The sequence below is a fragment of the Pygocentrus nattereri genome, chromosome 11, assembly GCF_015220715.1.
Source record: "Pygocentrus nattereri isolate fPygNat1 chromosome 11, fPygNat1.pri, whole genome shotgun sequence".
NCBI classification, from domain to species: Eukaryota; Metazoa; Chordata; class Actinopteri; order Characiformes; family Serrasalmidae; genus Pygocentrus; species Pygocentrus nattereri.
Genome location: NC_051221.1, coordinates 6,146,200 through 6,168,952, shown reverse-complemented (window position 1 = coordinate 6,168,952; position 22,753 = coordinate 6,146,200). Strand labels below are relative to the sequence as shown.

Genomic DNA, 22,753 nt, shown 5'->3' with positions numbered 1-22,753 from the left:
TTGACAGATCACCTGATTTCATTTGCAATGAAGCACTGATTAGATATGGTTGGTTAGTGGTTGGTTAGTGTAGTGGGTAACACCTTTGCCTTCTACACTGTAGACTGGGGTTCAATCCCCACCTGGGTAAACACCCTACACTATACCAATAAGAGTCCTTGTGCAAGACTCCTAACACCACCTTCGCCTACCTGTGTAAAATGATGAGATTGTAAATCGCTCTGGGTAAGAGCGTCTGCCAAATGCCATAAATGTAGATAAACTAGGATTTTTGGATTATATATAAATTCTGGACTTCATCCAGGGCAGATTTAGGAAAAGGTTAAACTAACGCACATCAGATCACAATCACAAATGGAACAGATAAACATTACCCACATAAATGGCTTCACAGATTGTTTTCTCAGACGTCTGAGAAATATGTACGTTATAATATAATTTCTATTTACAATAAGTAGTGATTCCAAACTGTTAAGCTTTCTAAATGTATCATGTGATACCAAATAGCCCACTTAAGTATTATATCCATACGTGAAATATGACAGCAACAATCAGGTCAGTCAGATGCTACATTACACACGATTTTAAATACTTTAAATACTTGGACACATTAAATTAAAGCTCAGTGATGCCTCTAATCTGCCCAAGCAGAAACTCCAAATGTAAGTTTGTAGGCAGAGATGAAAGGACAGCACTGTTGGGTTCAGTTTTGTGAAATCAGTTGTAGAACATTATGTACTTTATAGGAAATTTGTCATTTTGCTGTTTGATTATGCCCAATCCTGATGCAGCACAGTGCCACCTGGGGAAATGGGGTGTTAAGTGCCTTTCCCAAGGGCACAGCCAAGTATGCCTGGTCAGTCATGGGATTTGAGCCCACAACCTTCTGGTTGATGGCTCACCTCTTTCACCGCTAGGTGTTAATTACACATCGCTCTGTTCTGAGTGTCTGAGGGTCATCTCAGGTTTATCTGAGTTTCTCAGATTAATCAGTCTGTCAGATGGAAACCTCATATTTCATTCTGTTTGAAAACTCCAGCTGCTCACAGAGATGTGAGATTTTGTTCCAACAGCTCTGATATGCAGATGTGGATCTCTGTGTTCGTAGGTACTGGGAGGCCGTGCTGGAGATGCTGTGGCCGAGATTTGAGCTCATCCTGGAGATGAACATCTAGAGCATCCGACCCTCAGAAACCGGGAGCGCTGGACACCAGACCACATTACATACGGATGTACACACAAACCTGTTGAAATGTTTTTTAATATCAGTTTTAAAACAGCGAAACGTGTCCAGTAAAGTCAGAGACCACCTTCATTTATTTCCCATCAAAACTGTCAAGTCGGTCTAAGTAGTTCATGTTTCAGCTGCAGGACAAAAGCAGGAAATACTTTGTGGCACGTCTGTGTTCTACAGGCAGAACAGATCCACTGATTGTGAGACTCTACACACCGCCCTCTCCCACCTGGACAAGAAGAACACGTATGTGAGAAAGCTGTTTGTGCCGTTTGTGGACTGCAGCTCATCATTCAACACCATCGTGCCCTCAAGGCTTAACATTAATCTTTGGGATCTGGGTCTGAACAGTTCTCTGGTTGTACTCTTTACCAGGTGGTAAAGATGGGCAACATCACCTCCTCTTCACTGACCCTTAACAGCTCCTCAGAACTGTGTGCCCAGCCCTCTCTTGTACTCCCTGTACACCCACGACTGCTCAGCCAGACACAGCTCCAATGTCATCATCAAATTTGTAGATGACACCACAATTGAAGGCCTGATCTCCAATGACAAAGAGGAGGTGTTCATAGTGGACTACGGGAAGCAAGAGAGAGTGCACACCCCCATCACCATCAACAGAGCCAAGGTAGAGAGGGTCAAGCAGCTTCAAGTTCCTCAGTGTTCACATCTCAGAGGAACTGACATGGAGCGAACACACCACATGGGTGCTAAAGAAGGCACAACAACGCCTCTTCCAGAGGTTTGGCATGAACCCCCGTATCCTCTGTAAGGGGTCAGGCTATAATGTCAGCCTAGGGGGCCGGAGTGACATACCATCCATCCATCCATTTTCCAAGCCACTTCTCCATCAGGGTTGCGGGGGAGTGACATACCAGGAGCTGACTGGTTGCACCTGAAGAACACTGCATGAAAACTCCCACAAATGGCTGCTCGGCATTACATATTTGTAGAGGGGTAACAGGTGGGTAGAAAGAAAGAAAGAAAGAAAGAAAGAAAGAAAAAGAAAGAAAGAAAGAAACTAGTAAAGAGCACCAATGCAGGCAACAGAAAAGAACAGCAAATAAAAGAGAAGATAAGAAAACAAATGAACAGAAACAAATGATATTGAACGGAAAATACACTCTTCAGGGTGTTTTTTTGTTCTTTTTAGTTTCCCTTTTTTAAAGTAGATCCTTCTTTTTGCTATGCTGGTCTTAAATTTCCCTTTTGTTTGCCATTCCCACCATTTCTTGTCCCACCGCCTTGTTCCAACCTGGCATCCGTTCTCGCCACAAAGCAACCCCAAACCTGCCTATTTCACTTTATTACTTCATACCAGTAAAAGTTCTGCACTCTACAATAACGAAAAAGCTGGTTCTGAGACAGTTTCTCCCCCGGGCCATCAGGCTGCTGAACAGCCAGTAGTGCTGGTGTATCGGTCTATAGGCCTGTCACTGCAACTCTTGAGTCATCATGATGATGATCTCCAAGGACAATCTAAAACCTCATCCACACCAACAGACTCACTCTGACTTACATGATTTAACATTTAATGCATATAGTACTTTAGGCTGACCACTAGATGGCGCTCAGAGGCCATATACTTGGCTTTGGCGAACCCAATTGAACAAAAATAAAAAATATATACTTAGTCTTCTAATCTTATTTTACATTTACATTCAACATGCAGTCCTTACTGTTAGTATATTATAAGAATAAGTTAGCAATATTTTTCTGTGTTCTGCTGCTTTGTACTGATGTAAATCTTTGATCTTGCAACACACAGAGAGTCAGGAGACCCGGGTTTGCAGAAATGATGGTTTTATTTGAAGAGCTCTGTCCAGTCTGCCACCTACCCTAGTCTGAAAAACCTGGTTGGGCCCAGTGCTTTTAACCCTAACCCTTCCCACCCCAAGTCGTACAGAGCAGACTGGGAGATTTGGATCCTGTCGTAAATACCTTACTGTCATAAAATGACCATAGTGTTTGTTGTAAACCGAATACTCGAATCCAGAATGTCTCATACAGTGCAGTCATTGTTCAAACCATGAGAACAGGGTATTCATGAATGCATACATCTCGTATACCTACCTTCAGAGAACAATACGGACAAAAAAATAGCTGCTGGGTGAGATCTTAGCAGTTCCTGATACAGCAGTGAGCACTGTTTAAAAATACTTTGTATGATACTAAAATTCTTCTATTAAATCTCAAACAAGGCTTTAAAAAATGATGTAATATTTGATAAACCATGGCGTAATAAATGTAGATCAGACTGACGTGACAGCTGATGTCGGAGCATGGCCTGACACTGTAATGAGAACACCTAATAGGCATCTCTCCGTCCAACACTCCCAGCCTGCTACGGCGCTGAAGCAGAGCTAAACACAAGAGCATGAATGAGGAGAAATGAGCGAAACATCTTAAGAAGGTTCCTAATCTTCCTAAGCTTTCTAGTGCTTTCTAGAGAAAGAGAGGGAGACAGAGAGAGGCTTGTGAAGACTGAATGACTATCCCATTGCAATGGGAATGTAGACTAAATGACCGTGGAGTTCACTCTGCTGCACTCTTTATCCACTATCAGTCAGTGATCCTGGGTTGTTCCTGTTGGCTCACTGTTCCAGGAGCTCCAGACTGTTTAGCTTTTCAGTTTACCTGGACCAACCACAGGTGGTGAGCACCAGACTCAGTAAGACTGGTGGAAGACTAAGACTGACAGGAGGACAAGTGCTACAATCCCTGGAAAAGGGCGGTTCACTCCTGCATCACCTGGAGAGAGTGTGAGAAAAGAGTGTAATTTAAAAATCGGTCTGGTTCCTGTGATACAACATACCTGAATTTGTAAGATATGTCAGAGTGTAAGGGTCCGAGTAAGTACACCATCATTGCAGAATTACACATTTGGTAGAAACATTTCACAATATACCAAAAAAATAGTTCTGTAACGATTAACCACAGTCAATTAATAACAATAACTCGGAACAGAGCTCGTCTTTATACCGTATGTCTGTTATAAAGGTGAATTACACCTTTTATTTTAAATTGCATACTTAAATGATTAAGCGATTCAGAGCAGTTTGGTGTGAAATGCTCTGTTCTAGAGAAACAGAGTCAGAATTGTACACAGTGGTGGTGATAGGAACCAAACGTCCACCTCTAAAAGCTCCCTCACAAAAATTAAATAAAAAAAAAGTTATTACATGAAATTCACTATATGAATTCACTGCCTGATGACTGAGACACTGGTGAGTTTTTAAGAAGGTTTCAGCCTAAAATCCCTTCATGGTGGAGGGATACATGCAGGGTGTTGTGAGGCCAAAAATAGTCCCCATAAAAAAAAAAAAAAAAAAAACTTTTTCAGGTTATTCCACTTTTTTACTATCATCAGCATTCCATAAAAACATTAAAGACACATGAAGGTTCACTTGTGGTTTTGGATAATACATAATTCTCCATGGAATTATGGAGAAAAAATGAAATATTGGTGGTAGTCCTTTATAAATACAATTCATTTTCTTTTTTTTCTGTGAACATTACAAGCATAAGAAAAACGTAATTACTGTATATATGAAAAGATGTAAAGTGGTCAGATATTGACTTACTTGATTTACTTTGTGGTTCATTGGAATTCTGTTCAGCTAATTCTGTGGGGCATGAAAAGAAATACAAAAAAGTTTCAATGTTTACATTTTATCATTAGTTTTTAGCATTTCTTAACATGATGGTTAGGAAATAGAACCTTTTATACCATCTCGGAAAAGGATACAAGGAGCACCTTTAAGCTTAGCTGACACTTTTCATTGCTCTGTTTTTAAATACATTATTTAAAATATAAATATATTTAAAATTGTTAAAAGAAAGAATTTTTAAAAGTGGTATAAAACATTGATTTAACAGCATACTAGAGCTTAGTAGAGCTCAGCTTAACATATTATTAAAGTAAGATTGGCAATAAATAAATTAATAAAAAATGAAACATAAGGTTTAACACAGTAAATTTGCACAGGCCAAATTTGATGTTTTTCCGCAATGTGTTTAAATCAGCAAACAAACAGTAGTCGTGCATTAAAATGTGCAGAAGTAAGGATGTGTTAACTTATTCACAAAATCGACAAAACATGGAATCTGACCAGGGGTGCCCAAACTTTTGCATATGGCTCTATTTGTCTTGCCCCTCTGTCAGACAGTATATCCTTTTGCCCAAATAAAAAAATGTACAAAAAGTCGGAAGTCAAATAAAAGTCTCATTATATTGGAGCGGTACATTCAAGATCTACAATCTTACCAACAAGCCTCTATGGAAAGATCTTATACGTGATATGGAGTTCTGATGTCTGGCTGGTTCCACAGAACCTAAATTCCTTACCTTCTACTAACAACCTGACTCCCTGAATATCTAACCACTGGTTTCTGCAGATCATTTGGCTCTGATAGTTTCCTTCATCTGACTTTCTCACGTCCTTCAACACCAGTGAACAGTTTCCATTGCGCAGCTCATCTTCAGGGATGTCCACACGGCCTTTATATCGCTCTCCCTGATCTGTGCGTGTGCCGTCTCTCTCAAACACAAACTCAGATAAAATATTCCACCCGATGAGTGATTCTTGCGGAGATGGTGAATTGCAGGATGTGCTTTTCCTGTCACAAGGCAGGACAGCGGAGGAGCCCACTCGAGCAGACACGGACAGAGATGATGTGGGACAGTCTAGAAAAGTCAGGGGAAGGATGAGTACAGATGAATTTTATCAACTTTTAGGTGATGGTTGATGACATTTAGGTTGACCACTCACCAGCACTGGTGAAAAAACACAGGAGGAAACTCCAAAAGATGAAGTTCTTGATCATCGTCGCTGGAATCATTGTAGATTCTGTAAGCAAACGCATGAAGTCTGTGACAAGATACCGCTTTGCAATAAGACTCTCATTAATCGTTAATGAAAGGTTTTTAATTTTTTTGAGCGGTCATTGAGTAGGTCCTCAATACTTTAAAATCATTCATAAGCACTGAGTTGGGATAGCTACTAAAACATTTGTAGTTTGCTACTTTGCAGCTACTTTCTTAAAATTTGTAGCAGCTACAATTTAGCTACTTTTTCCAGAAACAGTAGTGGCTACTTTTTAGCTAATTTTGTGCAAAGTGTTGTTAACTGTTGAAATAAAACCGCAAGATTCACCAATCAGGCATAACTTTATTATAACATACTTCTTTGCTCACTGTCCACTTTATCAGCTCCACTTACTGTATAGCTGCACTCTGTAGTTCTACAGTTACAGACTGTAGTCCATCTGTTTCTCTGATACCCTGTTCGTCAGTGGTCAGGACCCCCATGGATCCTCACAGAGCAGGTACTATTTGGGTGGTGAATCATTCACAGTGCTGAAGTCACTTCTCATTCGAATTTTCCAGTTCCACCTTAAATGGCGCAGCAGTATATTTAAGGTGGAACGGGACCATTCAAATGAGAAGCTGGAGGATGAGAAGTGGCTTCAGCCTCATAAAAAGGCAAACATTGAGAGACATTTTACAAGAAACCCGCGGAGAAGTTTCCTGAGGTGCGAGAAAAGCGGCTACAGTTGAGCTCAAGGTTGAAGCAGAGCAAAGTGAGTCTGAGTTTGTGTTTATGTTTCAGCCTGTATATCAGCTCACACTGAGATATAGTTGCAGCCAAGATGGTAAAACGGACATAAGATGTCGTGCCTCCCGAGGTGGTTTTATTGTTGCTGAAAGGACAAAACGGCTCTTCTTAACATTTCGGTTGTGAACCCTGAGCTAAGCCTACTAGTAAGGGGTGCGTGCCCGTCTGCTCGAACTGTCTGCGGCTCAGATGCCACCAGCCCAGTGAACGACTGCATTCTGTTGCTCGAATTTTGCAGAGATTGTCTGAAGTCTGTGGCAAAATTGCACAGATAGTCTGAAGCCTGTAGAGAAATATTTGTAGACGCTAGAGCTACTAGCTATATTTCATAAAACTGTAGTGGCTACAGCTACTAACTACTAATATTTGTAGCTAACTACAAACATAGCACACGACTTCGCTGCTCCCCCATCCCTGCATGAGCATTATACCACAAACAGTAAGAAAAGCAAGGATCTGTTATATGTAGTGAATTTGAACATAGAAAAGTGCCGTAAATTGCCTTTTTTGTGGGGGCTCATGAATAATCTGATGAGCTTTCCTGCTTTACAGCAAGGCAGCGTGATTGCTCACACAGTAGCAACATGTCAAAATAAACACAGGCAGGAAAATAAAATGAACAACTGTGTAAATAAGTTCGGTTGTTGTACTGTTTAGTTAGCCATGCTAATTTCTTAGACATTGCTAATTATTAACTATACTTATGCTACTGCTTAAACATGCCTTCAATCTCGACAACAACACAAAGTAAATTAAAGTTCTCACTGTAAAACTTTCAATTTAAGAGGACCTGCTCCCACCATCAAAAAGTGGATAAAATCACACAGCGGCTACTTACAGGTTGTGATTGGGGTTGCGATGCTAATAAAGTTGGAACTGCCCACTTTTTCCAGTGCCAAATGCTGAGCAAAGCTGCTCGATATGTCCAAAGATTGATTAACTGTTTGAGAAACTGTCTGAAGGGACAACTTCAAATATGAGTTGTCCAGGATGCCATTAAAGATGTGGGAGCTGAAGTTCGTGGTTTATTTGTCAGCTTGTCGGCGACTGAAATATTGGCGCTCTCACTAACTGATAATTAGCCTTACGCTAATTGTTTATTTTTACTCATAACAACCAACAGAATGAATCATCATCAAAGCTATTGCACTTTCAGCTCACAGTCACTCCAGACTAACACTCTCTGAAAAGGTATCTGAGGTGCGACTTGTTTATAAGATTTATTTAAGCAAAAAAAAAAAATAATTAAAACCAGCCATTAGGGGTGTACTTTGTGTACTTCTGGTGCCGGTCCCAAGCCGGATAAATGGTGAGGGTTGCGTCAGGAAGGGCGTCCGGCGTAAAACTTGTGCCAAAACTATCATGCGGATCACAGATATGATTGCCATACCGGATCAGTCGAGGCCCGGGTTAACAACGACCACCTCCGGTGCTGTTGACCAGCAGGGTGCCGGTGGAAATTGGACTACTGTAGGTAGAAGACCATCAAAGAGGAGAGGAGGAAGGCAGGTTAGAAGGCAGCGAGAGAGAAGGAAAGGCAGGAGTGTGGAGGTTAGAGTAGGGACTCTGAACATAGGGACAATGACTGGTAAAGGCAGAGAGCTTGCAGACATGATGGAGAGAAGGAAGCTAGATAATCTGTGTGTCCAGGAGACCAGATTGAATGGAAGCAAGGCCAGGAACATTGGAGGTGGATTCAAACTGTTCTATCATGGTGTAGAGAGGAAGAGAAACAGAGTAGGGATAATCCTAAAGGAACAGCTTGGGAAAAGTGTTCTGGATGTAAAGAGAGTGTCAGACAGGATCATGAGCCTGAAATTGGAGGTTGATGGTGTAATTTTGAAAGTGGTCAGTTCATATGCACCACAGGTTGGTTGTCAGTTAGAGAGGAGAGATGGATGAAGTGGTAGATGGTGTCCCTAGAGAGGAGAGATTGGTGATTGGTGCAGACTTCAATGGACATGTTGGTGAAGGGAACAGAGGGGATGAAGAGGTGCTGGGTATGTATGGTGTGAAAGACAGAAATGCGGAAGGTCAGATGGTTGTAGATTTTGCAGAGAGAATGGAAATGGCTGTGGTGAACACGTATTTTCAGAAGAGGGAAGAACACAGGGTGACATACAAGAGTGGAGGGAGGTGCACACATGTGGATTATATCCTTAGCAGGAGATGCCACCTAAAGGAGATTGGAGATTGTAAAGTGGTGCCAGGGGAAAGTGTATCAAGGCAGCATAGGGTGGTTGGCTGTAGAATGAGAGATAGAGATAGGGGAGAGATAGTGGATCAGGAAGTTCAGAGAATTAGTAAGGTGGAAGTGAGGGCAGCTTTAAAAAGGATGAAGAATGGAAAGGCAGTTGGTCCAGATGACATACCTGTGGAGGTATGGAGATGTTTAGGAGAGAAGGCAGTGGACTTTTTAACCAGGTTGTTTAACAAAATCCTGGAGAGTGAGAGGATGCCTGATGAGTGGAGAAGCAGTGTACTGGTCCCCATTTTTAAGAACAAGGGTGATGTGCAGAGCTGCAGTAACTACAGAGGTATAAAGTTGATGAGCCACACCATGAAGGTATGGGAAAGAGTTGTTGAAGCAAGGCTAAGGCGAGAGGTTCAGATCAGTGAGCAGCAGTTTGGTTTCATGCCCAGAAAGAGCACCACAGATGGAATTTTTGCGTTGAGAGTGTTGGTAGAGAAGTACAGAGAAGGTCAGAAGGAGCTGCATTGTGTCTTTGTGGATCTAGAGAAGGCATATGATAGGGTGCCAAGACAGGAACTGTGGTACTGTATGAGGAAGTCAGGTGTAGCTGAAAAGTATGTTAGGGTGGTGCAGGACGTGTATGAGGATAGTGAGACAGTGGTGAGGTGTGCAGTTGGAGTGACAAATGGTTTCAAGGTGAAGGTAGGGTTACATCAGGGATCAGCTTTGAGCCCCTTCTTGTTTGCAATGGTGATGGAAATGTTGACAGATGAGGTCAGGCAGGAGGCTCCATGGACCATGATGTTTGCAGATGACATTGTAATCTGTGGTGAGAGTAGAGAGCAGGTGGAAGAGAATCTAGAGAGGTGGAGGTTTGCACTGGAGAGGAGAGGAATGAAGGTCAGTAGAGACAAGACGGAATACATGTGTGTGAATGAGAGGGAGGCAGGTGGAAAGGTGAAGATGCAAGGAGTAGAGGTCGTAAAGGTGGATGACTTCAAATATCTTGGGTCAACCATCCAGAGCAATGGACAGTGTAGAGAAGAGGTGAAGAAGAGGGTGCAGGCAGGATGGAGTGGGTGGAGATGGAAGTCAAGGCTGATGGGTGACAGAAGGATAGCAGCAAGAGTGAAAGGGAAGGTCTACAAGACAGCAGTGCGTCCTGCTATGTTTGGTTTGGAGACTGTGGCTCTGTCTAAAAGACAGGAGGCTGAGCTGGAGGTGACGGAGATGAAGATGCTGAGATTTTCGTTGGGAGTGACAAGGCTGGACAAGATTAGAAATGAGCAGATCAGAGGGACAGTGAAGGTGGAGCAGTTTGGAGATAAAGCCAGAGAGGCCAGGTTGAGATGGTTTGGACATGTGTTGAGGAGGAATAGTGGATATATTGGTCAAAGAATGTTGGAGATGGAGCTGCCAGGTAGAAGGAGAAGAGGTAGACCTCAGAGAAGGTTTATGGATGTAGTGAAGGTGGACATGGAGATGGTTGGTGTAAAGGTAGAGGAGGCAGTGGATAGGGCAAGATGGAGGCAGATGATCCACTGTGGCGACCCCTAAAGGGAGCAGCAGAAAGAAGATGAAGATTTAAGGAAAAAAATAACAAAATTTAGCAGGCACTAGGTCATTTTTAAATAAAAAAATTCCCAAATTCATAAAGATCTCAAATTTCTGTTGGCATTTCCATGTCAAACAACGGCAGCCCATGGTCTCATTAAAATAACAACGTATGGCATGTGTAACTGTCACATGTGAATACATTATAAAATCAATTGTAATTCACCCAAAATGCCCAAAATTCTAGGGTTCTAAGTTTTAACTCAACTTAAAATGATAAAGAAATTCACTACAGTCTTTTTCATGAGTTTACACACCAGACTTCAGCCAACTGAAACTTCTTAGTGCAAAGTTTTCTTATTTTTTTAGTTTGCTCGTCAGTTAGGTTGTAATGGGGAGCGAGGAGGCGGACGCATATGCGGAGATAAGCGAGATTTATTAAGGGCAAATCCAAAATCAGGGTCGAGACAGTCCAGGGTCACAGATCCAACACGGAGAGATCGGGGGGCAGACATGACAGACAAACCAGACTATCAGGCCTTTTCTCCTCTTGCGTACTTACGTAAAGTTGGCTACAGCATTTCCTTTTGGGGGCATCTGACCTCTAAATGATTATTGTAGGCTGTTCTAACTAATCATGTTGGCGACTGGAATAATGAAGTGAGACGTCATTCCATTTCAGCTGTTTACTGAAATGATGGACTTAACATATTTACAGCGGGAGGTTGGCCTGAAATGTCTGCATCCTTAACAACAGAAAATATAGCCGCCGCCCCTCAAGAATCACTGTGTGTATAACGTAACACGCGCAATGTCCCGTGGGTAATGAAGTCCATTTTAAGCCCATTTCCTATGTATATTCCCAAATAAACTGACCTACAGTCTCCTTTTAATCTATTAACATATCTGACACATGAACTGTTAATCTTAACACTAACTTATGAATGTTGCTTTAACTAGTATTTTAAATCATGTGTTCTAAGTAAATTCTCTACCTAACAAATTCTCAACATAGGCTTTACAAGGCAAGAGGCGCACCAGATTTCAGCCTGTTTCTAATTCTCCTCACTCAGTAATGATAGTTCTTTCAGTTTTAACAAAACAACCATACACAGCTTTAAATAAAACCAATAAAGATTAATTCATGAGAATTAATTACGAGTCAATTGTGAGACTGTTGAATTTGCTTGCTTAACATGAACTAACTACATTGTTTGCTTCCACTGTTTTATGAAATGGTCACTAGTGGCCGTTTTAGGTCATTTGTAAGATAGCATCTTAAGATATTAATGATATCTGTGTAATGATTTTGCTACTGGCTTACATAGCAAATCTAGCTAATGATAGACAACCAACCAAACAGAGACTACAAAAAAAGTAGTAGAACATACTGAAAGTTACAAGTTTTCCTGGAATTCCCTGGAGTTTGACCCTTGAAATCTTCCAAAGAGAAAACAAAAACATTCTAGGATATGAACGGATCTTCTCATTTTTGATCCCTCCTTTATCTTTACACTACAGTAGGTGAATGCCTATTAAACAGTAGCTTTCATTTAAAAAGAAATAAGTATGTACAGTAAACCACTTCTCAAGTCATGTCATGGAAGATGCACGGATACAAGCGGTCAGTGCGATATATACGGAAATGAAATGGGTCATAATAATCTGGAATGTGTCTGGAAAGAGAGCCTCCTGCTGCATCTGGAACCCAGACTCTCTTAAGCAAATTTAGCTTACTTACCTGTCGAGCCTGGTCACTTGCAGGATGAAATGATCCACTGCGTGGTAAAATAGAGTAGAAAGTTTCCAGGTAATGACGGCAATCGCTTAATTTACATCTGCATCAAGTTTTAGACTTCACTCAGTCCCCTCTCAAAGTCAAAACACTTCCTGTTTACACATTTTTACAGCAACATAACCTGTATTTCAGGTGGTTAGTTGTGACTCAGAGCTCAAAAACCCAGCCAGTACATGAATGGTAAACAGATTTAAATGGCTGTACTCAGATAAAATGATCATATATTTCACTAAAACGCTAAAGAATTTACTCAATTGCAGAACGTGTATTTCTTTCTCTCTTTTTTTTTTAACTTACATTTTTATTGATTTCCAATACTTGACTTTACAGGATATTACAAACACTAAACGAAAATTATGATAACGCAAATTAATAAATGAAAACAAAATAAGAAAACAAAAACAAGCTGCCTGGGTCCAAATGATTACAATCTTCATACGAAATGTATCATAATAACAACATATTATACAAATATAGTTCAATTTAGATACATATAGTAATCTGAAGAAATAAAAAGATAGATACATACGTATACACACATATAAAAGAGATTTAGGCTGGTATAGTATTCTTGTATTTAAACGCAATCAATTATTAATGTATCTTAACCATTTTTCCCATTTCTTTTTAATTTTATATTTGTGTAATCTCAGGACAAAGGATAGCGATTCCATCTTGTATATCTCATTGACAATAGTCTTCCACAGGTCTATTGTAGGGGGGTCCATCTCCAGCCATTTTCGAGTGATGACTTTCTTGCTGGCTGCTAGAAAGATCTGCAGCAGGTATCTATCTGCCCAACCACCCAATCAGGGAGGTTCCCCATATAAATCACTAGAAACTCTTTAGGAATTTCCAAAGATTTTGGTAATATGGCCCCAAACTTCATTCCAATAGAGATGGATTTTAAAGCATTCGCAAAAAATATGAAACTGTCCTACATCAGAGCAACCACAGTGCCTCCAGCATGGTTGTGACATACCTAGGTGCATTGATTTGACTTTAGGGGTATAGAAAAAACAGATTAGGTTTTTCCAACAGAATTCACGCCACATCCTTGAACAAGTAGATGAAAATTGTGTTTTCCAAATATTCCCCCAATCCAGATTGGGCATTATAGTATTTAATTCTTTCTCCCACACCCTTTTGACATAGTCAGGTGACTCATTTTTCGAGTTAATAATTCCATTGTACAGGTTTGAGACTATTTTCTCTGACCCCACAGAATAAGTCTAGACCACTTGAAGGATTATAGGGTTCTCTTCCAACTGTGTGTTTATGCCTTTGATTTCTTTCAAATAGTAATCCCGGAGCTGCAAATATCTAAAGAAATCTTGATTATTAAGTCTAAACTTCTCTTTCAGCTCTTGGAAGGACAGCATTTTTCCCTTATGTATCATTGTATAAAAAGCTGTCAGGCCTTTGTGTGCCCATAGTTTAAATTGGTGGTCTAGTAATCCTGGTTGGAATGAAAGGTCATATGCTAACCATCTTAGTTGCTTAATCTGAGTCTGTAATGTGAACCGTTTAACTAATCTGAACCAAATTTTAAGGGTGTGTAAGACAATAGGATCAATTTTCCGAGTCAATTAGTCTGGCCTGGTCCCCTATCAAGGTCTGTATTGGAAAGGGTGTTGTGGAGAGCTCAATGTTCTTCCATTTGGCTGTTACATTAGTATCACACCAGAGAATCAAGTATTTAAGTTGGGCCGACTGATGGTATTCTTTAAGATTTGGAAGAGCCAATCCTCCTTTTTCTTTACGTAGTTGCAGTGTTGCAAACCTGACTCTAGGTTTCTTCCCATTCCACACCAATCGAGATAATTGTCTGTCCCACTCAATCCACTGACTGGAAGGAATTTGTAGAGGAATAGCTAGGAAGAGATATAGCAACCTAGGTAGCATGGTTTATGGTTTCAATGCAAGAACGTAGATCTAATGGAAGTAGTGACCATCTCGCTAGGTCGTTTTTAATTTTGGTAATTATAAGGGGGTAGTTTGCATTGTACATACTATTCAGATCTTTAGTTAACCTTATGCCCAAGTATTTGATCGAGTGTGCTTCCCATTTAAGGCCAAAAAGTTGCCTGGTATTAGATGTTGGCACATCTCCAAAAGCCAAGACTTGTGTTTTGTCAAGTTTCAATTTATAACCAGAATAAGACCCAAAAGTATCTAGAAGGTCAAATAAAGCTAGGAGAGTGGTGTCTGGGTCCTTTAGGTATATCAGTACATCATCAGCAAAGAGCGCCACCTTGTGCTCCTCTCCTGCAATGCTGATACCGCTTATATCTAAAGATTCTCGTATTGCCTGAGCTAGCGGCTCTATAAAGATTGAGAAAATTGTCGGCGACAGTGGACAACCTTGGCGACACCCTCTCTCCAAAAGGAAGCTTTCTGTCAGCCGCCCATTCACTTTAATCCTAGCTGAGGGTTATGAATACAGACCTTTTATACACTTGATGACATTTTCTGAAAAACCCAATGTCAAAAACAGAAATTGCCAGCTGACACGATCAAACGCTTTCTCTGTGTCTAAACTAAGTAAGGCTGCATTTAGCTTTCTATTATTAATGTATTTAATTATATGTAACGTTCTTCTTATATTATGATGTGTTTGGCGACCTTGTACAAAGACTGTCTGATCTGGGTCGATTAAGTCAGATACTAAATTTTTAATCCGGTTCGCAATTATGGATGTAAATATTTTATAGTCCACATTTAAGACAGAAATTGGTCTATAGGAGCTGCATAGTTCTTTATCTTTGCCATCTTTTGCTATTAGTGAGATTAGTGCCTCCCTCCATGATGGAGGGGTCACTGCCTCTTTGAGAGTTGAATTAAGGGAGGCCAACAATACTGATGAGATGTCCATTCTAAACATTTTGTACCGATCCGCTGGATATCCATCACTTCCCGGAGTTTTATTATTTTTTAATTGACCAATTGCATTATCAAGCTCTTCCTGTGTAATTTCCTTACCTATTAGTACATTTTGATTTGTTCCAATTGAGGGTAGATCCAGCCTCTGAAGGAAAGCCTTAATTTCCTGCGGGTCCTTTAAGGGAGGTTGTGTGTATAATTTTTTATAGTAATTTAAAAAAGCTCCTTCTATATCTAACAGGTTACTTGAGACTGTTCCTGTTTGTGGGCACTTAACCTTATGAATTATATTTAAAGTTTGTTGTTTTCGTAATTTCCTAGCTAAAGCCCTTGTGGCTCTCATGCCTGATTCGTAGTATGTTTGTCTTAGAAACCTTAATTTCTCTTCTTTTTAATGTCAACAATATTTTTATAAATCAGTGGATCTTCATTGTCCTTGTGTGCCTTCCTCGGTTGTTCAAGTTCTTTTTCAAGGGTTTTAAGTGCATGTTCTTTTATCCTTTTATGAGCTGTCGTGATTGCAATTAATTTCCTTCTTAGAACTACCTTAGCAGCATCCCACAGTATGGTAGGGCTTACCTCTCCATTATCATTGAGTTCACAATACTGCTTTATTTCATCCCTAATCTGTTGAACAATAGTAGGATTATTTAAAAGGCCTGTATTCAGTCGCCAAACTGAACTTTTGGGAAGAGTATTCAATTGTATTTTAAGATATACAGCTGAGTGATGTGAAAGATTTGGGTCTCCTATAGTGCAATCATACACTTTGTGTCTATCTTTCACAATCGAGTCTTGAATGGACTTTATGTGGAACTGAATAATATGTATAGACCCTATCCCCATTATGCAGCTCTCGCCATACATCCAATAGTCCTAATTCTACCAAAATATTGTTCATTATTCTGGTCTCCCTGGACTGGAGCCTTTTGATGCTAGTAGTGTCCAATCTATGGCTGAGTACTAAATTAAAGTCTCCCCCACAGATCAATGTTGCTTTGCTCTTAGAAGCAAGGAGGTCAAGAATGATATGAAAAAAGGCCTTATTGCTATTAGGTGGGACATATATGTTGAACAAAGTTATTGGCATTTGTTGAAGCCTGCCTTGTAACAAAACAAATCGACCCTCTTTGTCATTAATCTCTTTAGTCAATTCAAAATTTAAAGAGTTTTGAAAAATAATTGCTACCCCTCTTCTATTTTTGTACCTTTAAAAGACGAATAGTATATCTGCTTATAGCCAATTTTTTTCAATTTTTCATGCTCAGCTGGGGATAAATGTGTTTCCTGTAGAAAGATTATTTGTGCCTTTTCCCTCTTTAATCCCCTCAGCACTCTCTCTCTTTTAATAGGGCTATTCAACCCATTTACATTCAAAGTAACTACCTTTAAATCATAAGACACAGCCATATTCCGTAACGGTGTAAATTTTACCATGCTAGCTTAAACAACATATGAACATATAACTCTGAACAAAGAAAAATGAACAGTGACCTCCAACTTTGGGGTATCTTAACGACCTGTTTTGACCCAACCAATCCTCTGGCCATGAGGGGGATTTCCCACTTCTAAAGGGGACCCCTCTTGTGCACGCTTCCAAACCGCCTATGCACATAACATTGATATTTCCCGGTCTATTATAACATTAAACATTATGGTCTACTTGTGATAATATATTACTAAACACAGGACCAGAAGGCACTCATATCTAAGTAGGTGTTCACTATACATTAGAAGTACACATTACTGTCATCTCACCACGCATGTCATCAATTAGCAGAAGATCGTTCCCTAAGTGGAAGTGAGAGTCTCACACTGGACTTGTGTGTTGACGGCAAAAACCCCATAACCTCTCTCTCACACTGACCATCCCACCTCTCCGAGCTGTTGACCGCCAATATGAATCTCGCTGAGGCTTCTCAGCGCAGGCGGTTCCGGTGGTGCTGCTTGGAAGCTCGGTACTGTTATACCTCAGCTGGGCTCCTCCATCCCACTGTATTCTCAGTCTGGCTGGGTAGGGGGTTTGAAAACGAATGTTGTGACTTTGAGAACTTTTTTAATGTCCATGTATTCCCGCCTCTTCAACATCACTTCAGTTGGGTAGTCCTGAGCCACTGAGATGCGTCTGCCCTGTAGAGTGAGCTCTTTAGCCCAGGCCGCTTTTAACACAAGCTCTTTCACTCTGAGCTGTAAGAAGTTGACTACAATAGATCTCGGTGGGGCCTCGTCGTTCAGCGGTTTAGTAGCAAGTGAGCTGTGCGCTCTTTGAATCTGAAAGTCCGTATCACCGAGGTCTAGGTGTGTCTTGAAAAACCCCTCTACAAAGCGCATCATTGAGGTACCTTCCAAGCCTTCTCTCACACCGTAGATGCGGATATTATTCCGACGGGAGCGCCCTTCCAGGTCGGAGATCTTTGCCTGCATAGCCTCATGTCGATCTATCTCCGCTGCGACCGCCTCCCTCAGCTCCGTATTAGCCACTTCGGCTCTTGGATGCGCTTTTCAGCCTCAGCGAGTTTAGCCCCTTGTGTCTGCACTTCTTCATTTGTTTGTTGGAGTTTCTGAAAGATTTCTTCAGGCCTTCGAATTCGGCTTTAACATCCTTTCTAACCTCTTCTCGGAGGTCCGACAGGCTTTGTTTGAGCTCTGAACTCAGCTCAGAGATTTGCTTGCTAACCTCTAGCATTGCTCGGGCTGCGTCATTCATTGCAACGTCATTGCTGCCGTTTTCAGACTTCGCGATGCGGTCCTGTTCTTCGGTCTCCTTCTCTTCTGCCTGTTTATCTTTGGGTAGACCTTTCTTAGGTTTCGTCCCACTCATCCTCAAAGACTTTTCGAGCTCGAGTGCCTTGAATTTTTAAGGGAAGTGGGGATTTGTCCTCAAGTTAGACCAGGAGCTCTCCACTCACACTACTACTCCGTCCATGTCTCAACAGGAAGTCAGAACGTGTGTTTCGGTACAATTCTTAATGTTCCACACTGATTTTCAGACTTTGGGACACATTTACTTTAAAACAATGAGATTTAACTGCTCACCATGTGGCCATGAGGGACAGGGATGTAGCCTCACCTCCTGCTCTAAAAAGCAATAGTGACATTAAAACATAGGACAGGAAGTTTCACTATGATAAATCTGAATCTTTCAACTTCACTTTAAAAGAAATCATGAAGATTTTTTTAAAAACACACTGGAAAAAACACAAATAATTATTTTCCCAAGTGTAAATGTGGGGGTCTGGGTTTGAGACAGAGACCTCCTAATAGAAAGGGCTCTATAAATGACGATTTTGCATATATTTAGCTTATTACTATCTCTATAAGTGTCTTAGGTTTAAAAAGATAAGAATGTAATTCCTGTAAATATCTAAGCTCTGAATATTTCATTGTTTTTTAAATAGTTATTTTTTTCAAATCAGGCATAACATTCTGACCACCTCCGTGTTTCTATATATATTCAATAGTCAGGTACTATTTGGGTGTTGGATCATTCTCAGCACTGCAGTAACACTGGTGGTGTGTTAGTGTGTGTTGCGCTGGTTTGAGTGGATCAGACACAGCAGTGCTGCTGGAGTTTTTAAACACATCAGTGTCACTGCTGGACTGAGAATAGTCCACCAAACAAGAATATCCAGCCAACAGTGTCTGCTCTGTGAGGGTCACCTACCCATTACACTTTCGGGAGCTTTTCTGAATGCCACTCTAAATCCATAGGCATAAATATGGAGTTCGTCCCCCTTTGGAGCTCTAACAGCCTCAATTGTGCAGAATGTCTTGTTCTGCTGAAGCATCAAAATTTCCCTTCCCTGGAACTAAGGGGTCTAGACCAACCCCTGAAAACAACCCCACAGCATCATCCCTCCTCCACCAAACTACAGTTGACACAATGCAGTCATGTTCTCCTGGCATTCACCAACCCAGACTTGTTCATGAGACTGAGAGATAGAGAAGCATGATTCATCACTCCACAGAATACGTTTACACTGTTCACGAGTCCAGTGAAAACGCCCTTTACACCACTCCATCCGACGCTTTGTGCATTGAACATGATCTGTTCGTGTGTGTAGCTGTTTGGCAATGCAAACCCATTTCGTGAATCTCCGAGTGTGCAGTTCTTTCGCTGATTATTTCAGAGGCAGTTTTGGAACTCATTAGTGATGATTCAAGAGAGGATAGTTACTGTTTGCTTCAGCACTCACCAGCCCTGCTCTGGTCTAACACTTCATGGCTGAGCTAATGTTGTTCCTAGATGCTTCCATTTCACATTGCTTCCATAGCACTTGCAGTTTACAGGGGCAGATCTAGCAGGAAAGAATTTTCACAAACTGACCTGTGGCAGAGGTGGCATCCCGTTAAAAGTAACTGAGCCCTTCACTACAAACCGTCCTGCTAGGGTTTACTATTTGACCTATAATAAACAGAGCCTTGGACCTGATTAGAACTGATCTGTAGCTTTGATAGTATTTCTTTGTAGCACTGTCTAATGGCAGTGTTCATCTATCTTAAAACTGTTTCTGTTTATATCTCTTTCTACTGGAAGTGGACTGTCCTCTATTCACATAAGGGATGATGTCTGTTTGTCCACAGGATTAATGATTCTCTCACATTACAGAGACCAGCATCCTATGAATTAACATTTATTATATGGCATTTGGCTGATACTCTTATCCAGAGCGACTAACAGTTTGATCATTTTACACAGGGAGGCCAAGGTGGTGTTAGGAATCTTGCCCAAGGACCCTTATTGGTATAGTGTAGGGTGTTTGCCCTGGGATTGAACCCCAGTCTACAGCGTAGAAGGCAAAGGTGTTACCCACTACACTAACCAACCACCACCACTACACTATCCAACCACCAATTTAAAGCAGACATGCATCACTCTAGCTAACAATAACATCTTGAAGCATAAAAATACTAGCTTATACTGATGCAGAATTAGTAAGAACATAATATATATGTATATACATACAGAGAATGCCATCAAAGAGCAGGATGAAAGCAGATTGAAGCACATGAACTAGTACTGGCTGCCTCCTCTCCATGTGTTATAGCAATTCACTTCCTGTATAACCTCAGTTTTAACAGGAAACAGAAGCATAGACAGATTCTACGATACACCACAAGGTGGGGCTCTACACTAATTCAAAGGCATTAAAGGTTACATTGAACTTGTAACAGAACAGGAAGAATCAGACAGCATTTCTATAAAAGCATCCATGCTTTGTATTTCTTCAGATGCTATGACAGAAGATGTTTGTAAGGAGGATGAACACTGTGATCTGTGAGGAAGTCTGGATCATTCCTGCATTACCTGTAGAGACAGAGAGAGAAGTGATCAATGGTTTTGAATAATTTGATATGGAGATAAGTAGTTTATATGTTGGACAGATTCAATATATCCCAGTGTTTCCCATCCTTGCTCATGATTTGCTAACTAATAAATACATTGGTAATCCTTGATTTTGATGGTTCACAAATTGCTGGCTTTGAGTAACATTCCCTAAACCTACACTGACTCCTAAACGTAAGCCTAACTTAAGCATTAAACCTAGTCTTACTCCTAAACCTAACCCTAAACTTAACTTTAACACTAAACCTACACCTATTCCTAAACCTAACCCTAAGCTTATCTTCAACACTAAACCTACACCTACTCCTAAACCTAACCCTAACCTTAAATTCAACACTAAACCTACCCCTACTCCTAAACCTACAAGTTTATACTAACTCATTAATTGGCTCACTACTTCACTCACTCACATACAGCAATTTGAAGATATAAGGAAAACTTTTAGCACCCAGGTAACTTTTAGTGTGATGTGAGAGTGGTACTTTTCATCAATGACTCTGTGTGTTCATGTTAATAAAATAATACTTAATGTGGGTTAGTTATGTTCACTCACTTGACACAGCTATTACAGCTCGCCTTAAATTGGAAATCTCTTCAATTATTCCTGTGAAAGAAAACATGCAAGTAATTAACATTTTATTCCATTTTTATTCATTCAATAAACAAAATGTTTAGAATAACTTGTGGGTGTATTACAGCCCAATTTCCAAAAAATGTTGGGATGCTGTAAAAAATGTCAATTAAAACAAAATGGAATGAGGTGCAAATCATTTAAACCCTATATTTAATTGAAAAGGGTTCCAAAAATGTTCCACAAAAGTTGGGACGGGGGAAACAAAAGGCTGGTAAAGTTGTATAATTCTTAAAAAAAAAAAAAACTGGTGGTTGACTGGCAGCAGGTCTGTAACGGGTCTTTCAGAAGTAAAGATGAGGGGTTCACCACTCTGTGAAAGACTGCACCATCAAAAAAACAACAATTCAAGAAGAACGTTTCTCAACATGGGGATTTCATCATCTATGGTACATAATATCATAAAAAAAATCTGGAGAAATCGCTGTGGTGATAGGACCAAAAACCAGTATTTGCTGGCAGTGATCTTTGGGCCCTTATGCAGCACTGCATTAAAAACAGATATGATTCTGTAGTGGAAATCACTGCATGGGCTCAGAAACACTTCTGAAACCCACTGTCTGTGAACACAATTCATCACTGCATCCACAAATGCAAGTTAAAACTCTAAAACACAAAGAAGAAATTAAATAAAAACAGGATCCAGAAATGCTGCCACCTTCTCTGGGCCCGACCTAATTTAAAATGGACTGAGGGGAAGTGGAAAAGTGTCCTGTGGTCCGATGAATCAACATTTTAAAGTCTTTTTTAGAAATCATGGACACTGTGTCCTCCGGGCTGAAGACCACTCAGCTTGTTATCAGTGCACAGTTCAAAAGCCAGTGTTCATGATGGTTTAGGGGGGCACCCATGGCATGGGTGACGTGAAGGCACCATTAATGCTGAATGATATTTACATGTTTCTGAGCAACATATGCTGCCATCCAGATGACGTCTTTTTCAGGGAAGGCCTTGATTATTTCAGCAAGACAGTGTCAAACCACATTCTACACGTATTACAGCAGCATTGCTCTGTATTAAAAGAGTCCAGGTGCTAAACTGACCTGCCTGCAGTCCAGACCTGTCACCACTGATAACATTTGGCCCATTATAAAATGAAACAACAAAGGAGACCCCAAGTTGCCTATCATCTGAAATCCTGTATCAAAAAAGAAGAGGAGAATATTTCACTTTCAAAACTACAGCAGCGTCTCCTCAGTTCCCAAACACTTACAGAGTGCTGTTAAAGAAGAGGTGATGAAACTCAGCGGTAAACAGGCCCCCATCCCAACGTTTTTGGAACATGTTGTTGGTATCAAATTCAAAATGGGCAAATATTTTTCAAAAACCAATGAAATTTCTCAGTTTAACATTTGATATGTTGTCTTTGTAGTATTTACAATGAAATGTACAGTTTAAATAATTTACACATCATTGAATGTTATTAAAATGTGTCCCAACTTTTTTGTAAATGGGGTTGTACATGAAATTATGAATTAGTCAATGTATTGACTT

General features: G+C 40.5%; 1 protein-coding gene across 1 annotated transcript in view; it reads right to left on the bottom strand.

The window, feature by feature from the left end:
* LOC108412065 overlaps positions 1-22,753 on the bottom strand; it is a 32,442-nt gene that overhangs the window by 6,830 nt on the left and 2,859 nt on the right. The window contains exons 5-10 of the mRNA XM_037542809.1: positions 21,182-21,232; positions 20,248-20,589; positions 6,007-6,084; positions 5,583-5,921; positions 4,819-4,860; positions 3,905-3,985 (exon numbers count right to left, since the gene is read on the bottom strand). Coding sequence (XP_037398706.1) covers positions 3,905-3,985; positions 4,819-4,860; positions 5,583-5,921; positions 6,007-6,076 — 532 coding nt within the window. The 5' untranslated portion in view covers positions 6,077-6,084; positions 20,248-20,589; positions 21,182-21,232. The remainder of the gene's footprint in view (positions 1-3,904; positions 3,986-4,818; positions 4,861-5,582; positions 5,922-6,006; positions 6,085-20,247; positions 20,590-21,181; positions 21,233-22,753) is intronic.